The sequence below is a fragment of the Theropithecus gelada genome, chromosome X (assembly GCF_003255815.1).
Source record: "Theropithecus gelada isolate Dixy chromosome X, Tgel_1.0, whole genome shotgun sequence".
NCBI lineage: Eukaryota > Metazoa > Chordata > Mammalia > Primates > Cercopithecidae > Theropithecus > Theropithecus gelada.
The window spans coordinates 152,685,720-152,706,015 of record NC_037689.1 but is presented as its reverse complement, the minus strand read 5'-3'; the positions used below and the strand labels follow the sequence as shown (position 1 = coordinate 152,706,015).

Genomic DNA, 20,296 nt, shown 5'->3' with positions numbered 1-20,296 from the left:
TTTTGCAACTATTATAAATAGGATTGTTTTCTTGATTTCTTTTTCAGTTAGTTCATTGTTAGGGTATAGAAGCATTACTGATTTTTGTATGTTGGTTTTACTGAATTCATTAAGTCTAACAGTTTTTTGGTGGTCTCTTTAGGGTTTTTTATATATAAGATTATTTCATCAGTGAACAGAGACAAATTCATCTCTTTCTTTCCTATTTGCATGTCTTTTATTTCTTTTCCTTGCCTAATTACTCTGGCTATGACTTTCAGTACTATGTAGAGTAAGAATAGGAAGAGTAAGCATCATTGTCTTGTTCCTGATCTGAAAGGAAAAGTTTTCAACTTAAGACACCGAATGGCTAAAGCAATCTTGAGCAAAAAGAACAAAGCTGGAGGCATCATACTACGTGATTTCAAAATATATTACAAAGCAATAGTAATCAAAACAATATAGTACTGGCATAAAAATAGACACATTAACAAATTCATTATAAATAAACACACATACACATCTTAAAATAAACAAGCAAGACCTCACACGTAGGCATATTATATTAAAACTGCAGAAAACCAAAGACAAAGAGACATTCTTGGAGGCAGCCTAGTAGGGAGAAAAACACCTTACCTACAGAGAAACAAAGATAAGAATTGCAGTGGACTTCTCATCAGGAACTGTGCAAGCAAGAACACAATGGAATGACAAACTTAAGTGATAAAGGGGGGAAAACTACCAATGTAGAATTATATATCCAGCAAAATGATCCTTCAAAAGTGAAAGATAAAGACTTTTTCATATATCAATACTATTTTGATTACTGTCGCTTTGTAAGACCTCCAATTTTGTTCTCATTTTTCAAGATTATTTTGACTATTCGGGGTCCCTTGAGATTCCCTATGACTTTTAGGAAGGTTTTTTTCTGTTTCTACAACAAATTCCATCGGAGTTTTGATAGGTATTGCATTTAATCTGTAGATCACATTGGGTAGTATGGGCATTTTAACAACACTAAGCCTTCCAATCCATGAGCATGAGATGCCTTTCCATTTATTTGTACCTTTCTTTGATTTCTCTTAGCAACATTTTGTAGTTTTCACTGTAAAAGTGTTTCTCTAACTTGGTTAAGTTTATTCCTAAGTATTTCATCCTTTTTGATGCCATATGCAGAAAGCTGAAACTGGATCCCTTCCTTACACCTTATACAAAAATTAACTCAAGATAGATTAAAGACTTAAACATAAGACCTAAAACCATAAAAACCCTAGAAGAAAACCTAGGCAATACCATTCAGGACATAGGCATGGGCAAACACTTCATGACTAAAACACCAAAAGCAATGGCAACAAAAGCCAAAATAGAGAAACGGGATCTGATTAAACGAAATAGCTTCTCCACAGCAAAAGAAACTACCATCAGAGTGAATAGGCAACCTACAGAATGGGAGAAAAGTTTTGCAATCTATCCATCTGACAAAGGGCTAATATTCAGAATCTACAAAGAACTTAAACAAATTTACATGAAAACAAAACAACCCCATCAAAAAGTGGGCAAAGGATATGAACAGACACTTCTCAAAAGAAGACATTTATGCAGGCAACAAACATATGAAAAAAGCTCATCGTCACTGGTCATCAGAGAAATGCAAATCAAAATCATCTCACACCAATTAGAATGTCAATCATTAAGAAGTCAGGAAACAACAGATGCTGGAGAGGATGTGGAGAAATAGTAATGCTTTTACACTGTTGGTGGGAGTGTAAATTAGTTCAACCATTGTGGAAGACAGTGTGGCGATTCCTCAAGGATCTAGAACTAGAAATACCATTTGACCCAGCAATCCCATTACTGGGTATATACCCAGAGGATTATAAATCATTCTATGATAAAGACACATGCACACTTATGTTTATTGCAGCACTGTTCACAATTGCAAAGACTTGGAAACAACCCAAATGCCAATCAATAATAGACTGGATAAAGAAAATGTGGCACATATACACCATGGAATACTATGCAGCCATAAAAAAGGATGAGTTCATGTCCTTTGCAGGGACATGGATGATGCTGGAGACCATCATTCTCAGCAAACTAACACAAGAATAGAAAACCAAACACCGCATGTTCTTACTCATAAGTGGGAGTTGAACAATGAGGACACATGAACACAAGGAGGGGAATATCACACACCAGGGCCTGTCGGGGAGTGGAGTCTAGGGGAGGGATAGCATTAGGAGAAATACCTAATGTAGATGACAGGTTGATGGGTGCAGCAAACCACCATGGCACATGTATACCTATGTAACAAACCTGCATATTCTACACATGTATCCCAGAACTTAAAGTATAATAAAAAATAAAATAAAATAAATAAATGGAATTTTTTTCTTAATTTTTCTTCTTAGATTGGTCACCATTAATATGTAGAAATGCAATGGATTTTATGTATTGCTTTTGGAAATCCTGCAAATTTTCTGACATCATTTATTAGTTATAATACTTTTTATTGCATATGGAATCTTTAGGGTTTTCTACATATAAGATCATGTCATCTGTGAATAGAAACAATTTTACTTCATCTTTTCCAGTTTAGATTTCTGTTACTTCTCTTTCTTGTCTAATTTTTCTAGCTAGGAATCCCAGTACTTCAACAATATTGAGGGTAATATTGTTACCCTCAATATTAGTAATATTGAGGGTGGGCATCCTTTCCTTATAGTGTGCATCCATTAACATAGATCTATAATTATTTGTTACTTTTGTGTTTAAAATTTATACCATATTTAAAAGTGATTTACACACTTATATTACAATACTACACAATAAACCTTTACCAGAAGGTTTATATTTTCATATGATTTTGTGTTGCTATTTATCATCCTTTTTCTTCAAGTTGAAGGATCCCTTCAGCATTTCTTGTGGGGCAGATTGAGTGGTGATCAACTTCCTCTCCTTTTGTTTATCTGGGAAGTCTTAATCTCTCCTTCATTTTAGAAGGACAGTTTTATAAAATATAATGTTCTTCGTGGGCAGGTTTTGTTCTTCAGTAATTGAATATATTATTTCACTCCTTTCTAGCCTGCAAGGTTTTGCTAAGAAACCAGCTGATAGTTTAATAGAAGCTCCCTTGTATGTGATGAGTCATTTTTTCCTGCCACTTTCAAGATTCTGTCTGTGTGACTTTTGACAGTTTGATTTTGATGGGTCTCAGTGTAGGTCTCTTTAGACTTATTCCAACTGGAGTTGTTTATTGAATTTGTGTGTCCTTTTCTCTCATCAAATTTGGAGAGTTTTCAGCCATCATTTCTTCAAATAAGCTCTCTACTCATTTCTCTTTTCTCCTTTTGTGATTTCCATCATGCATATGTTGTTCTGCTTGTTGGTGCCCCATAAATCCCTTAGGTTCTCCTCATTTTTCTTCACTTTGTTTTTTTTTTCTTCTCTTTCTCAATAATTTCAAAGTCCTATCATTGAGTTTACTAATTCTTTTTTCTGCCTGGTCAATTCTGCTATTGAATCCCTCCAGTGAATTTCTCCAATTCAATTATTAGATACTTCAGTTCCAGAATTTCTGTTTGATTCATTTTTATAGTTTTATTTATTTGTTGATATTCTCATTTTGTTTATATGTCGGTTTCCTAATTTTGTTTAGTTGCCTGTGTTCTTTTTAAATTCTTCAATTATTCTGGTGATGCTTATTTTGAGTTTTTGTCTGGTAATTTATATATGTCTTTAGGGGTGCTTTCTGGAGGTTTAAATTATTCCTTTGAATAGTCCATATTTCTTTGTGTCTTCATAAGTCTTATTATATCTTGTTGAGACTAACATTTGAAAGCTCAGCTACCTTTCTCAGTCTTTGTGGTCTGGTTGCATACAAGGAGGACATTCTCCAATTAGCCCAGTTAAAGACTCTAGAGACCTCCTAATCCTTTCCTGGGAATGCATACTCTTCTGGGATTGTGCATATAAACATCTAATTGAAGAGATTTATCAGTTTCCATTCAGGAGTTCCCCTTGATACTGCCATCTCTCTGTTTCTGTAGTAAACTAGGGTATTGGAGCTCCACATAATGTCTGTCTATAGTCTACAGACTCTGGTGCCAAGCCAAGCCACATAGATCACTTTTGTTCTCAGCAAGCCCCCAACCTGGCATCCCATTGCTGTCAGTTCTTAGATTCAGGCAAGACAGAAACCAGTCTTTTAGATAACACCCTGAAAGGTTAGAATGTTGGACATTCAGCTTCTTTTCCCCACTAGGGTAAGTCAAGAGGTAGGGGTTTCCTCTCAGTTACAATGTACCAAGCTGGGAGAAGTGTCTCTGGTGAAGAAATGCCATGAATTTTCCTACTGGGTTTTGGTGAGGTTGACTTTGCACTTGCTTGGAGTGCAGCAACCTTTTAACTCATTTCTGAATTTGTCATAAAGGCAATTGTTCCATAAATTGTTATTTAATCCATGGGGGAAGGAGGGTCTTTTGTTTTCTATTCGCCATCTTGCTGATGGCACTCCTGGAATATTATTTTAATATGGGAGATATTACATGTTTGCTAAATGAGGATGATCCAATAGGGAAGGAAAATTTGGTGATGCAAAAGAGAAGAATAGAACTGCTTCAGGAGCATAGTCCCTAAGTAGGAAAGAAGAGATAGAATCTAGTTCATAAATGGTAGTATTGACCTTGAATATTTACACAAATTATTTCAACGATTATAACAGAAAGAAAGGTGGGATATGTGGGCACAGATGCAGGTAAGTGATTGGATATGGGGCATCAGTTTGTGAAGATTCTCTTACTGCTTCTACATTTTCTTTGAAGGAAGAAGCAAGGTCGTCAGTTGAAAGTGTGAAGGGTGAGGAGGTGTTGGCAGTTTGAGGATAGGGGAGATGGTATGACACAGTCTTCTTAGAGAGTGAGTGATTTTACTAGGAAATTATGCAAGAATTGTTTGGCTGTATTGAGTACTAATTTGAGATTTTTCATGATGAGTTTAAAATGATACTAGGTAGTGCAGTTTTTAAAATTTTCTCTATCGTAAGTGTCCATCAGTAGATGAATGGATGAAGAAAGTGAAGTATACATACACAATGTAACACTACTCAGCCATAAAAAGAATCAAATCCTGTCATTTACAGCAACATGAATGAGCCTGGAGGAATTTATGTTAAAGGAAATAAGCCAGGCACAGGAAGACAAATACTGCATTATCTCACTCATACGTGGAATCTAAAAAATTTGATCTCATAGAAGTGAGTAGAATGGTGGTTATCAGAGGCTAGGGTGATTGCGGGGAGGGAAGATAGAGACATGTTGGTCAGAGGATACATAATTAGAGTTAGATAGGAGGAATAAATTTCAAGAGATCTATCATATAGCAAAATGACTATAGTTAATGATGATACTATATTCTTGGGTGCAGCACACCAACATGGCACAAGTATACATATGTAACAAACCTGCACGTTGTGCACATGTACCCTAGAACTTAAAGTATAATTAAAAAAAAAAAAAGAAAAACAGAGTTGATGTTACATATTAGCACCACAAAAATAATAACTATGTGAAGTGTTCCATTTATTAATTGGTTAGATTTAGCCATTCCAAAATGTATATATACTTTAAAACATCATGTTTACAAGATAACAACACACATTATTCGTCAATTAAAAAAATAAAACATAAAAGAAAATTTTTTCTCCAGCAATGTTCAGCTGCTTGGCTGCACAGGAAGTAGGAATTTGAGTTTATCATGGTTGGGGCTTTGTCAGGGAAGTATGGCACAGAGAGAGGGGACAAGGAAGTTAAGACTGTTTGCAAGGAATTGATTAAAATGATGGACCATGGAATATGGGCTCTGTAAGGAGGGAAGTGAGGACATTAAAGGAAACAAGATGACAGAGAGTGAAAAGGAGCTTAGGGTCAATGGATTGGAGCTCTTTATGGGGTGGAAGGATTATTGTAGTGAGGAGTGCCAGAATAATTGAACTGGAATGGTAATAAGAGGTGGCTAGAGTATGGAATGTTTTAAATGAAAATGTTGGGAGTACTGTAATTAATGATGATGAAGTTGCCAAGGATGACAGGGAAAGGGTAAAGTGGACAACAGTAAACTGGACTTCATTAAAAATGGAGAGTGACTCAAGAGGTATTTGATTAGAATAATTAAGAAAGCATGATCTTCAAAGAAGCTTGGGTTTTAGAGGAAGGAGGTAGAAAAAGTGGTCCAAAAACAACATTGAGAAGCAAGGAGGTAACTATCTTAACAGGATTACTGCAGCCTTGTCTTGCTCTCCTGATGATCCATTATCCATCCTGAAACTAGAGTGCTCTTTCTAAACTACAATCTGATTTTACTACCTTGATTTTTAAAATCCTTTTATAGAGTCCCACTGTCTATAGATGATGAATACCTGAATGTGTCAGGAGAAAGGAGTGTAAATGGAGAGGTTATATGTATTTCAGAAAGATTTAGGAAGTGGAATCAACAGACCTTGGTAATTGATTAAATGTGAGTTATAAAAGATGAATCGAGGTGAGTTTCAAGTTTCTTTTCTGTATTAAAATTTTGATAAGATCTAATTAATAAGCATTTGCTGAGTGTTAATTTTATTAACTGAGCTGAGAACTGTTAGAGAACCAAAGATGGAAGATTCCTTTTCTTAGTGTAAGATGTAGAGTCCCTGAAACGAATAAAATAAGTAAATAAATATGAGAAGCATAATTAGCTTATGCCAGACACAAATGTAAATTGAGTTGATACCTACCAAATATTTAATTTCAAAGAGGAAATAGATTATTCAAAGAAGCTGCCTTGAATAAATGAATTTTTAGCTATATTTTGAAGGAGAAGGTAGTCATTTAATCAGATGGTCCTTTAATTAATTTCTCCTGTGATTTCAAGGAGAAAAATTACAAGTGAAAAGGCAAGAATGGACTCCAGTCAGCAAAAGGACAGTAAGCATACCAACTTAACTAAAATGAAGGGATATATTGAAGCCTACTAAAAGGCAAGTCTAGCCACACAGTAGTTTATTCCACTACTATACTGCTTAGATAACTAACAACTCTTAACATGAAAATGGAATATAGCATATAGTCAGGATTACTAGGTATCTAGTAGAGCAGGAGAAGATCATTTGTAGATATGTGACCTGTATTGGAGTTACCAGTAAGGCAGCTGCACCACTGCTTGATTTACCATTGATTTATTCAACAAACATTTAATGTATACCTACCAGGATTCAGACATTGTCCTAAGTGCAAAGCATGCAGAGATGAAGACACATTCCCTATCCTCAAGATACTCACAGTCTTGTGGCAATGATAAACAAGCATAAGACAACATGAGAAATTATTTTAGGCAATGCATAGGGTGCTGTAAGAACAAAGAGGAAAGGTACTTAATCCAACCTGGAGAGTTATGAATGACTGCCTGCAGGGCACAACTACTAAGCTAAGTCATGAGTATTGAATATGAACTAGGCAGGAGAAGAGGGATGAGGCAGTGAATAAGAATGTTTCAGTTAGAGGGAACTATATGTATAAGAGTTGGGCTACAGAGAATATGTCATATTGGCCTATATGGACTGCTATGTCAAGTGCAAGGAAGGGTTGATAAAAGAGGCTACAGAGGTTAGCCAGGGCCACATTGTGCAGACCCTTGTAGGCAATCTTGAGGAGATTGGTCTTTACCCTATTGTAATGGGGAACTACTTAAGAGATTCTAAGCTAAATTTCATTGGAAAGAGTATTTTGACTGATGTATGGCACTTAAATGGAGACAAGTGTTAGTTAGGTTTCAAATGCTATTAAGGTGGTAGTATTAGCTACTCTTGCCAGCTCACTAGAAGTGGAGGAGAGGATGAACAAAAGAGTTTCTGCTACAGATTATCTCAGAGGTCAGCAGACTTTTATCTGTAAAGGACCAGTGCTATGGACTAAATGTGTTTTCTACAAATTTATATGTTGAAGCCCTAACTCCCAATGTGATGGTACTTGAAGATGGAACCTTTGGGAGCTAATTAGGTTATTAGGGTGGAGTCCTCATGATGGAATTAGTGCCATTATAAGAGAGAGCACATTCTCTCTCTATCATTTGAGGATATAGCAACAAGGTAGCCATCTGCAAACCGAGAAGAGGGCCCTCACCAGGAACCAAATGGCCTGGAACCCTCATCTTAGACTTCCCAGCTTCCAGACAGTGAGAAATAAATATCTGTTGTTTAAGCTACCCAGTCTATTGTAATTTTGTTATAGCAGCCTGAACTGACTAACACAGCCAGATAGTAAATATTTTAGGCTTTTCTGGGGCCATGTACAATCTCTGTCCCATGGTTGTCTTAGTTGGCTCAGGCTGTTTTAATAAAATACCATAGCCTAGGTGGCTTAAACAACAGACATTTATTTCTCACAGTTCTGGAGGCTATGAAATCCAACATCAGGGCACCAGCATAGTCAAGTTCTGGTGAGGACTCTTCCTGGCTTGCAGATGGCTGCCTTCTGCCTTCTTGCTGTATCTTCACATGGTGGAGAGATAAAGGGCTCCATCTCATCCCTTGTTATAAGAGCACTAATACCATCATTAGGAATCTACCCTCAGGCCTAATTATCTCCTAAAGTCTCCATCTCCAGATACCATCACATTGGGGATTAGAACTTTAACATATGGACTTAGGGGAGACTCAATTCAGTCTATTACATTCCACCCCTAGATTCCCCAAATTCATATTCTTCTCACATAAAATATATACATTCCATCCCAACAACCCCAAGTCTTAACTCATTCCAGCATCCACTCTAAAGATGAAAATTCCAAAGTCTTAACTAAATCTCATCTAAATTAGATATGGGTGAGACTTGAGGTACAATTTATCCTGAGGCAAAATTTCTTCTCCTGTGAAACCAGATAAGTATGTGCTTCCAAAATAGGATGGTGGGACAGGCACAATAGAGACATTCCCATTCCAAACAGAGAGAAATAAGGCCGGGTGCCAGGTGGCTCATGCCTGTAATACCAGCACTTTGGAAGGCTGAGGCAGGCAGATCACTTGAGGTCAGGAGTTCAAGACCAGCCTGACCAACACAGCAAAACCTCGTTTCTACTAAAAATAAAAAAATTAGCTGGGCGTGGTGGTGGGCACCTGTAGTCCTAGCTACCAGGGAGGTGGAGGCAGGAGAATCGCTTGAACCCAGGAGGTGGAGGCTGCAGTAAGCTGAGATCATACCACTGCACTCTAGCCTAGGTGACAGAGTGAGACTCTGTCTCAAAAAAAAAAAAAAAAAAAAAAAACGGGCAGGGACGGGGGAGAAATGAGAAGGAAGGAAAAAGTGATGGGTCCCAGCTAAGCCCAAAATTTAGCAGCAGCCCTGCCCTTGAGACTCTTTGAGGTGACTACGCCTTTTGAAACTGAGGAAGAACTAGCCCTGCCCCTTAGGCCTGTGGTGGGAATGGTGCCCTGATGATCTCTAAATTGCCTTTAGCCTCACTCTTCCCTTTTCTTGAGGAATAAATAGCATATGCACAACTCTCTCAATTTTGTCCCATTTTCTCTGTTCTTTTTGGTCCCAGCTGGCAGTTTTTCTGCTGGTATAATCCCATCTCTGTTTATGGCTTCTGTTGAGATGGCTGAGTAGGACCATGGTTCATGCACACACTTATCTCCTTATCAAATGTGGATCAGCCACACCCTTAGTATTCCCTTTCAAACATACTCTCTCATTCTTTGCAATATGGATAAACTGAGAGTTTTCTAAATCTCTTAAGTCCTGGTTCCTTTTTGTTTAACAGTTCCTTCTTCAATTCATTTATCTCTTCTCACATTTTACTATAAGCAGTCAGAAGGAACCAACTGCTCTCTCATCACTTTGCAGCTAAGTTTTTTGCCACTTTATAAAAAGTGTCACTTTTTTTTTCCATTGTCCAGTAGCATGTTCCTCTTTTCCATCTGAGACCTCATCAGAATGGCCTTTACCATTCATATTTCTACCAGCATTCTGTTTACAATTATTTATATTCTCTAGGAACATGGAGGCTTTCTCTCCAGCTGTCCTCTTTTTTTTCTGACCTCTTACCAGAAATACCATTAGCAATCCCTTCACAGTAATCTAGGCTTTTTTCTAGCATGTACCTCAAAACTCTTACAGCGTCTCCCCCATTACTCATTTCCAAAGCTGCTTCCACAGTTTTAGGTATTTGTTAGAGCAGTACCCTACTTCTCAGTACCAATATCTATATTAGTCAGTATTCTCCAGAGAAACAACATGGCACATGTATACAGATGTAACAAATCTGCACGTTGTGCACATGTACCCTAGAACTTAAAGTATAATAAAAACATTTTTAAAAAAAGAACCAGGAGAATCAATCTAAGTTCTAGTCGAAGTTCAAAGGCCTAAAATGGAAGGTTGATGATGTAAGTTTCAGTCCAAGTACAGGAAAAGACCAATATCCCAGCTCAAGCAGGCAGACAGAATTATCCCCGCGTTGCAGAAGGCAATGTACTCTACTCAGTTTATTGATTTAAATGCTAATTTCTTCCAGAAACACTCTCACAGATACACCCAGAATTAATGTTTAGCCCCGTATCTGGGCACCCCATGGTACAGTCAAATTGACACGTAGAGTTAACCATTACAGTGATTTTCTTTGTTTTGTTTTTGTTTTATTACACTTTTAAAGTGTAAAATCCATTTTTTATCTTGCAAGCCAAACAAAATAGGTCACACACTATATTTGACCCATAAGCTATAGTTTGTTGAACTGTGCATCATCTCACTGCAATGACCAAACTGAATAAGGGTTAGTGGTACTCACTTTTGTCACTGTAAGGAAAGGGTTCTCAATGTTTTTAGGTTATAGACCCTATAGAATTCTACACACACACACACACAAATTTTGCATATTATTCCACATACCCTAGGACAAGAACTCCAACTGTAGGGCACCACCAAATGAATAGCCCTATTTCAGAGTATCAGTTGTATCAGACAGTCTTTCAATTAAGTGCAGTAGCTATGGATTTTCAAGCATCCAGTTGGGGTATACCTTGAAAGCACTTGTATAAGGCATACCTGCCATCACAGACAAGTGTTGGCTTATAATGAGGAAATAATATAGGTACATGGAGGTGATGCCCCAATAGTCCATTCTGCTTCTCTCCTGTAAAGCTCAAGACTATTAGAAGGGAAAGACATTTTCTGCAGAAGATAAGTTGCCTTCTATCTGCATATTTGACTTAGGCAATAGGATTTTCTGTAATATTCTCAGAGGGTTTTTTTCTGTGTGTAGGTAACCCTTCTGTTTCTACACATATCTCATGATCTTTTCTTGTTGTTGAAAATCTGGAACATTTTAGATAACATTTTGTGGAAACTGAGTTCTGACGTCCCCAGAGTAATTGTTGCATATTTTTGTGTATTTGTTTGTATTTTGTGTATTTGTTTGTTTTGTGTATTTTTTTGTTGTCTGTGGTAATTCTGTGGAGTCTTTGTCCCCTGCAGTGTAATTGTTGCATATTTTTGTGTATTTGTTTGTATTTTGTGTATTTGTTTGTCTTGTGTATTTTTTGTTGTCTGTGGTAATTCTGTGGAGTCTTTGTCCCCTGCAGTGTGTAGCCACTGATGTCTCTGCTCAGGTTTTATTTTTACTTCTTATTTTTATTTTTAACTGTGGTTTCCTAAGCATTGCACTGGGATCACCATAGCCCAGTGGCTCTCAATTGGGGTCTATTTTGCCCCCCAGGGGACCTTTGGCATTGTCTGGAGACATTTTTTGTTGTCACAACTGGAGAGGAAGACGCTGCTGACACCTGGTGACAAAAAGACTATCTGGCCCAGATGTCCATAGGCCTACTTGAAGCATCAGGTTGAGAATTCCTGATATAGTTTAGAGGCCAGCCAACTATTGATCAGAGGTTATGCTTAAAAAACTTAATCTAATAAGGCTTCCACCCTTTGCCAGAGGATCTGTGTGTTGTTTGAGGCATACACTCAAAGTTTGAGCTATTTACAAGTAATATGGTTTGGATGTTTGTCTCCTCCAAATCTCATGTTGAAATGTGATCTCCAGTGTTGGAAATGGGGCCTGATGGGAGTTATTTGGGTCATGAGGGCAAATCCCTCATGAATGGCTTGGTGCCTGCCCCTCAGTAATGAGTTCAGACAAGATCCAATTGTTTAAAAGAGCCTGGCACTTCTTCCCTCTCTCTCGCTCCCTCTCTCACTATGTGTCGTGCTAGCTCCCCTTCACCTTCTGCCATGATTATGAGCTTCCTGAGGCCCTCACCAGAAGCAGATGCCAGCACTATGCTTTCTGTACAGCCTGCAGAACCATGAGCCAAATAAACCTCTTTTCTTTACGAGTTACCTAGCCCCAGATACTTCTCTATAATGATGCAAACAGACTAACCCAAGAAGTTTGTCCTGGTTTTTACTTTCTGTCATTCTCATGTTTCCTACAAAAACCCTCATTTTCATCCAGAGACATGTAAATAACTAGGGCCATTTCCAGTCTCTCTTCAGTGTGCACACAGCAGTGCATGCATATGCAACCTTCCAAATACTAGGGATGTGTGGGAGCTTTTCAAGGCCCATTATAGCTTTCTCACTCCCTATATAGCCTGGTTAGATTTCTGGCTGTTCTTCGGGTCTGTTGTTTGCTCCAACCAGTATGGCTTCCGTAATTGTTTTTGATAACACCCAGGTGCATAGGGGTTTTATGAATGCTCTGCTCCAAATCACGTTAGTCATCTTTGACAGCAAAGCTGCCGGTTTTCTTGGTTTAGCCCACCTTCGTGGAACTACTGCTGATTGGAGCTAGGGGTGGAGGAATAGGAGTGGGAGCACCCCATGCTAAAATACACCACAGATTCCCACTATTTTTACCCAAGGTTCAGTAGTTTTTTGTAAACAAATACTTGCTTTTTAAAAGAAATTGCATTGTGTATGTTTAAAATATATGACATGATATTATGAGATACATATAGATAGTAAAATTGTTACTATAATGAAGCAATTAACATATCAATCATCTCACATAGTTACCCATTTTTTGTGGCAAGAACAGCTACAATTAACTCATTTAGAAAAAATCCAAAACACATTGCACTATTATAAACTATAGTCTTCATGTTGTTGTGTAACAGATATCTAGATCTGTTCATTCTACATATCTGCTACTTTGTGTCCTTAGCCATACATCTCCCATTTCCTCACCCATGCCCCTACCCTTGGCCCTGGTAACCACTGTTTTAGTCTCTCTATATATTTAATTGACTTTTTTTTAAGATTCCAGATACAAATGAGATCATGCAAATTTTTTTTCTGTATCTGGTTTATTTCACTTAGCATAATGTCCTCCAGGTTCATCCATATTATGACAAATGGCAAGATCTCCTTTTTAAAAAGCTGAATAATATTCCATTGTCTATATATACCACAGTTTTTTTTACATTCATCCATCAACAGACATTTAGGTTGTTTCCATACCTTGGCTTTCATGAATAATGCTGCAATGAACATGGAAGTGCAGGTATCTTTATGAGGTAGTACTTTCATTTCCTTTGGGCATATACTCAGAAGGCAAAAGAATGAAATTGGACCTTTATCATCCTACACACAAATCAGCTCAAAATGGATAAAGACTTAAACAAGGATAAGACCTGAAACCATAAAACTCCTAGAAGAAAACATGTTGTAAAGCTCCTTGACATTGGCCTTGGCAATTATTTTTTTGGATCTCACACCAACTGCTTAGGCTACAGAAACCAAAATAAATAAATGAGACAGCATCAAACTAACCAGCTTATGTACAGCAAAGGAAAACAATCAACAAAATGAAAAGATATCCTGGGGATTAGGAAAAAATATTTGCAAACTGTATTTGTGATAAGGGATTAATATCCAAAAATTTATAAAGAATTCATACAACTCAATAGCAACAGAACACATAACCCAATTAAAAAATGGTCAATGAATCTGAATAGACATTTCCCCAAAGAAGACATACAAATGACCAACACCTATATGATAAGATGCTCAACATCACTAATTATAAGAGAAATACAAATAAAAACTACTCTGATATACCACCTGACACCCATTAGAATGCCTATTGTCAAAAAGACAAGAGATAACAGGTGTTGGAAAGGGTGTGGAGAAAAAGGAACTTTTGTACACTGTTGGTGGGAATGTAGATGGGTATAGCAATTATAGGAAACAGTATTATTACTAAAGAAATTAAAAATAGAATAAATACTTCTCAATTTGCTGTATACCTTTGGACAATTTCCAGAGTCTTAAAATGGTTCTTTTTAAATTTTGGCCAGTTTTATCAATACTTTTGGGGGAGAGAATCTGCCAAGCTCCTCATTGTGTTTTTCTAAAAGAAGTCTCACCTCCAGACTCCCAAGGCTGTACTTTGAGACACATTAATGTACTAGGCTGTGGGGTTGCACGACTTGGGTTCATGTCCTAGCTCTACCACCTAATGATTATATTCTTACAAAGTTACTTAGCATCTCTGAGCTTTAATTAGTTGTCCTTAAAATGAGAATGATAATACCAATGAAAGTGAATGTGAGAGGTACAGGTATAGCAGTTTTTAAAAACTATTGCTTAATATCTTAAAATGTGGATAAACCACAGTTTATTCAGCGATTCTTCCACTTCCCCACTGATAGACATTTAGTCTTTTTTCTAATTATTTTTACTATTATAACCATCACTATTATGAATATCCTTATATGCTGCTCCACATGTGTGACACTTTCTATAAGATAAATACTGAGAGGTGAACTACTATTTGCCCAAAGGAAAAGAAGTCATTATATCAAAAAGACACCTGTATGTGTATGTTCATCACAGCACAATTTACAATGGCAAAGATATGGAACCAACATCAGTACCCATCAACCAATAAGTAGATAAAGAAAATGTATATATACACCATGGAATACTACTCAGCCATAATAAAGAATGAAATAATGTATTTTGCAGCAACTTGGATGGAGCTTGAGACCATTATTCTAAGTGAAGTAACTCAGGAATAAAAAACCAAATACAGTATGTTCTTACTTATAAGTGGGAGCTAAGCTATGTTATGCAAAGGCATACAGAGTGGTATAATGGACATTGGAGACTCAGAAGGGGAGAGGGAAGGAGGGGGATAAGGAATAAAAAACTACCTATCAGTTTCAGTGTACACTACTACTCAGGTTATGGGTGCACTGAAATCTCTGACTTCGCTAATATACAATTCATCCATGTAACCAAAAACCACTTGAGCCCCAGAAGCTATGAAATAAAAATATATATATTAAAAGATAAAATAAATAAATAAAGTACAAGAGTAAAAAAGATAAATACTGAGAGGTGAATTTCTAGGTCAAATATGCACATTTTAAATTATTTTCATAGAAACTTGCTGATGCCATATAGTATAACTTTAACAATATTTACTCCTACTACCAATGTTTGCAAGTATGCATTTTTCCCCACATCCTTTAAAACACATTTTAATCAGCCTTTAAAATTTTTGTTGCTCTGATTGGTATAAAATGGTATCACATTTTGGTTTAAATACCCATTTCTTTGATTATTAACAAGGCTGGGGGCAGTTCATATGTATACCGGTCACTTCTGGTGACTTTCCTTAGTGATATCCTTTACCTATTTTTCTGTTGGGTTTTTATCTTTAATGATCTCAGAGGTTTATTCTATATGCTGGATATTAATCCTTTTATGTTACAAATATTTTTTCCTGTTACTTGTCTTTTAACTTTGCTTTTATATTGTTTGCAGAACAGAAGGTATTTATTTTAATATAGACAAATTTATCTCTATGCCTTTTGTGTCATATTACAACAACCTTTCTTACCTCAAGGTTGTCAATATTTAATGTTTCACAGTTTTAATTTTTTGTACTTTAATCCATCAGAAATTTATTTTTTTGAATTATATGAAGACATAACTTATTTTTTCTTTTCTTTTGTAAATTGGGTCACACACTTTATTTACCTTTTCTAAATGAGTAACCTAATGTATAGAAAGTCTTTGTTTTTTTGTAATTTTTTGATTTTGCTATAACTTCAAATTAACAGAAGGTTAGTTGCTAAAATAGTACAAGGACCTCCTGTATTAGTCTGTTCTCACACTGCCATAAAGAACTCCCAGAGAATGGTTAATTTATGAAGAAAAGAAATTTAATTAACTCACAGTTCCATAGGCTGTACAGGAAGCATGGCTAGGAGGCCTCAGGAAACTTAAAATCTTGGTAGACGGTAAAGGGGAAGCAAGCATGGTGGAGCAGGGGAGAGAGACAGCAAAGGGGGAAGTGCTACACACTTTTAAACAACCAGATCTCATGAGAACTCACTATCATGAGAGCAGCAAGGGGGGAATTTGCCCCCATGATCCAATCACCTCCCACCAGGTCCCTCCCCCAACATTGGGGATTACAATTCAACCTGAGATTTGGGTGGGGACAAAGAGACAAACCGTATCATTCCACCATTTCACTCCTAGCCCCTCCCAAATCTTACATCTTTTCACATTTCAAAACCAATCACACCTTCCAACAGTCTCCTAAAGTCTTAACTCACTCCAGCACTAACTCAGAAGTTCAAGTTCAAAGTCTCATCTGAGACAAGGCTAGTCTCTTCCACCTATGAGCTTGTAAAATCAAAAACAAGTTTGTTACTTCCAAGATACAATGGGGGTACAGGCATTGGGTAAATGCTCCCATTCCAAATGGGAGAAATTGGCCAAAGCCAAGGGGCTACAGGCCCCATGAAAGTTCAAAACCCAACAGGGCAGTCATTAAATCTTAAAGCTCCAAAATAATCTCCTTTGATACCATGTCTCACATCCAGGGCATGCTGATTCAAGGAGTGGGTTCCCATGGCCTTGGACAGCTATGCCCCTCTGGCTTTGCAGGGTACAGCGTCTGGGAGTGCTTTCACAGGCTGGCATTGAGTGGCTGTGGCTTTTCCAGGTGCACAGTGCAAGTTATTGGTGGATCTACCATTCTGGGGTCTGGAGGACGGTGGCCCTCTTCTCATAGTTCCACTAGGCAGTGCCCTAGTGGGGACTCTGTGTGGGGCCTCCAACCCCACATTTCTCCTCCACACTACCCTAGGAGAGGTTCTTCATGAGGGCTCTGCCCCTGCAGTAGACTTCTGCCTGGATATCCAGGCATTTCCATCCATCCTCTGAAATCTATGCAGAGGCTCCCAAGCCTCAACTCTTGTCTTCTGGGCACCCATAGGCCCAATAATACATGGAAGCCACCAAGGCTTGGGGCTTGCATCCTCTGAAGCAATGGCCCAAGCTGTTCCTTGGTCCCTTTTAGCCATGGCTAGAGCTGAAGCAGCTGAGACATAGAGCCAAGGGACATGGGGGCCGTGTCCCAAGGCTACATAGAGCAGTAGGGCCCTAGGCATGGCCCACAAAACTCTTTTTTCCCTCTTGGCCTCAGGGCCTGTAATGGGAGGGGCTGCTGCAAAGGTCTCTGAGATGCCCTGGAGACATTTCCCCCCATTGTCTTGGATATTAACATTTGGCTTCTCTTTGCTTATGGAAATTTCTGCAGCCTTGAATTCCTTCCAGAAAATGGTTTGTTTCCCACCACATGGTCTCACTGCAAATTTTCCAACCTTTTATACTGTTTCCCTTTTAACTATAAGTTCCAATTTCAGACCATCTCTTTGCAAATGCATATGAGCGTACACTGTTAGAAGCAGCCAGGCCACATCTTGAACACTTTGCTGATTAGACATTTCTTCTGCCAGATACCCTAAATCATCTCTCTCAAGTTGAAAGTTCCACAAATCCCTAGAGCAGGGCCACAATGCTGCCAGTCTCTGATAAAGCATAGCGAGAGTGACCATTACTCCAGTTCCCAATAAGTTCCTCATCTCCATCTGAGACCACCTCAGTATGGACTTCACTGTTCACATCGCTATCAGCATTTTGGTCAAAACTATTCAAGAAGTCTCTAGGAAGTTCCTAACTTTCCCTCACCTTTCTGTCTTCTTCGGAGCCCTCCAAACTGTTCCAATCTCTGCCTGTTACCCAGTTCCAAAGTTGCTTCCACATTTTCATGTATCTTTATAGCAATGCCCCACTTCCCTGGTAACAATTTTCTGTGTTTGTTTATTCTCACTTGGCTATAAAGAACTACCTGAAACTGGGTACTTTATGAAGAAAAGAGGTTTAATTGACTCACAGTTCTGCAGGCTGTACAGGAAGCATGGCTGGGAGGCCTCAGGAAACTTACAATCATGGTGGAAAGTGAGGGGAAGCAAGCACATCTTACCATGGCAAAGCAGGAGAAAGTGAAGGCGAAAGTGCCACACACTTTTAAACAACCAGATCTTGTGAGAGCTCAGTCACTTTCAGGAGAACAGCAAAGGGGAATTCACCCCCATGATCCGATCACCTCCCACTAGGTCCCTGCCCTAACACTGGGGATTATAATTCAACATGAGATTTGGGTGGGGACACAGAGCCAAACCATATCACCTCCTATATATCCTCTACACACCTATGCTTCCTTCTTTTGATACTTGAATGGTTTCATATTCTAAATTTAGTACTTATATATTTTGAGTTTATCTTGATGACCTTCTGACAACATGACATATAGACACAAATTTATCTTTTCCCAAGTTCTATCTAGTTGTCCCAACACCATTTATTTAAAAATTCATCTTTTCCTCAATGACTTTTGCTGTCACTTTATTACATATCAGATTTCCATATGCATTTGGGTATATTTCTGGGCTTTTTATACTCTTCCATCATTTTATCTATTTAAATACAACATTACACCATTTTAATTATAGAAGTTCTACAGTATATTTTAATATCTGGTAAGGGGCAAGTCCCTCCCCTCAACCCTTATTGCTCTTGCTTATTTCTTGGTAGAAGACTTTTAGAAGGAAGTTTTCTGGATGCTGATTTCTGATGAACGTGATCTTTTCCCTAGAGCTGAAATATGCTAATACCGTGATGCGCTTTGATTATGTCTGGCTTCGAGACCACTGCCGCTCAGCATCGTGCTACAACTCTAAGACTCACCAGCGCAGCCTGGATACTGCCAGTGTGGATTTATGTATCAAGCCAAAGAACATTCGTCTGGACGAGACCACACTCTTCTTTACTTGTGAGTGGACAGGAGACTTGATCTTCTTTGGGGGTACTGTTCTGAAGGACAGTTATTTTGTGGAAAATGGTTTGTTCCTTTCAAAAATAGGTTAATAGTTATTTTTCTTTTTTTCTTGTTTTGGAAGGATTTTTTGAAACATTTTTCTCTTCATATAAAATTGTTACAATCCACAGCTAACATTATACTTAATGGTGAGACTGAATGCTTTCCCTCTAAGACAGGGAACATGGCAAGGATGCCCACTCTTACCACTATTATTTAACATCCGCTCTCACCACTCTTATTTATCATAGTACTGAAAATTGTATTACAGTAAGTCAAGAAAAATTAATAAAATTTGTACACAAAACTCTTTATTTGCAGATACATGATAGCCTAACATAGACTACCTCAAGTAATCTGTAATAAAACTATGAAAACTAATAAATAAGTTCAGTAAGGTCACAGGACACAAGATCAACACACAAAAATCAATCATATTTCTATATACTTAAACATGCAAAAACTGAAATGAAAAATGACCATTTCAGTAGCTTCAAATAAATTTAAATATTTAGGTATCATCTAACAAAATATGTATAGGATCTATATTATAAAAATTATTAAATGCTGATGAAAGAAATCAAAGAAGACATAAATACATGGAGAAGCAAATCATGTTCATGGATTGGAAGACTCAACATAGTAATGATGTCAGTTTTCTCCAAATTGATGTATAGTTTTAATGTAATTCCTGTCAAAATATAAGCAAGATTTTTTAATAATTATAAACAAGCTTCCTCTAAAATTTAAATGGAAATATACAGGCCCTAGGAAAGCCAACACAATTTTTAAAATGAAGAATTAAGTGGGAAGAAATCACTTCCTGATGTTAAGACTGCAGTAATCAAGACAATGTGGTATTGGTGGAGGGACAGATACATAGATCAATGGAATAGAATAGAGAACCCAGAAATAGATCCACAGAAATATAGTCAACTTATCTTTGGCAAAAGTGCAAAAGCCATTCAATGGAGGAAGGATAGTCTTTTCAATAATTGGTGCCGGAGCAATTGGATGTCCATAATCAAAAAATAAAAGAACCTCAACCCAAGTCTCACACCTTATATAAAAACCAACTCATAGTAGATTGTGGACGTAAATGTAA

General features: G+C 37.5%; 1 protein-coding gene across 1 annotated transcript in view; it reads left to right on the top strand.

Annotated features, from left to right (window-relative positions):
- TMLHE (trimethyllysine hydroxylase, epsilon) overlaps positions 1-20,296 on the top strand; it is a 116,150-nt gene that overhangs the window by 70,010 nt on the left and 25,844 nt on the right. Inside the window, exon 3 of the mRNA XM_025373149.1 lies at positions 18,970-19,146. Coding sequence (XP_025228934.1) covers positions 18,970-19,146 — 177 coding nt within the window. The remainder of the gene's footprint in view (positions 1-18,969; positions 19,147-20,296) is intronic.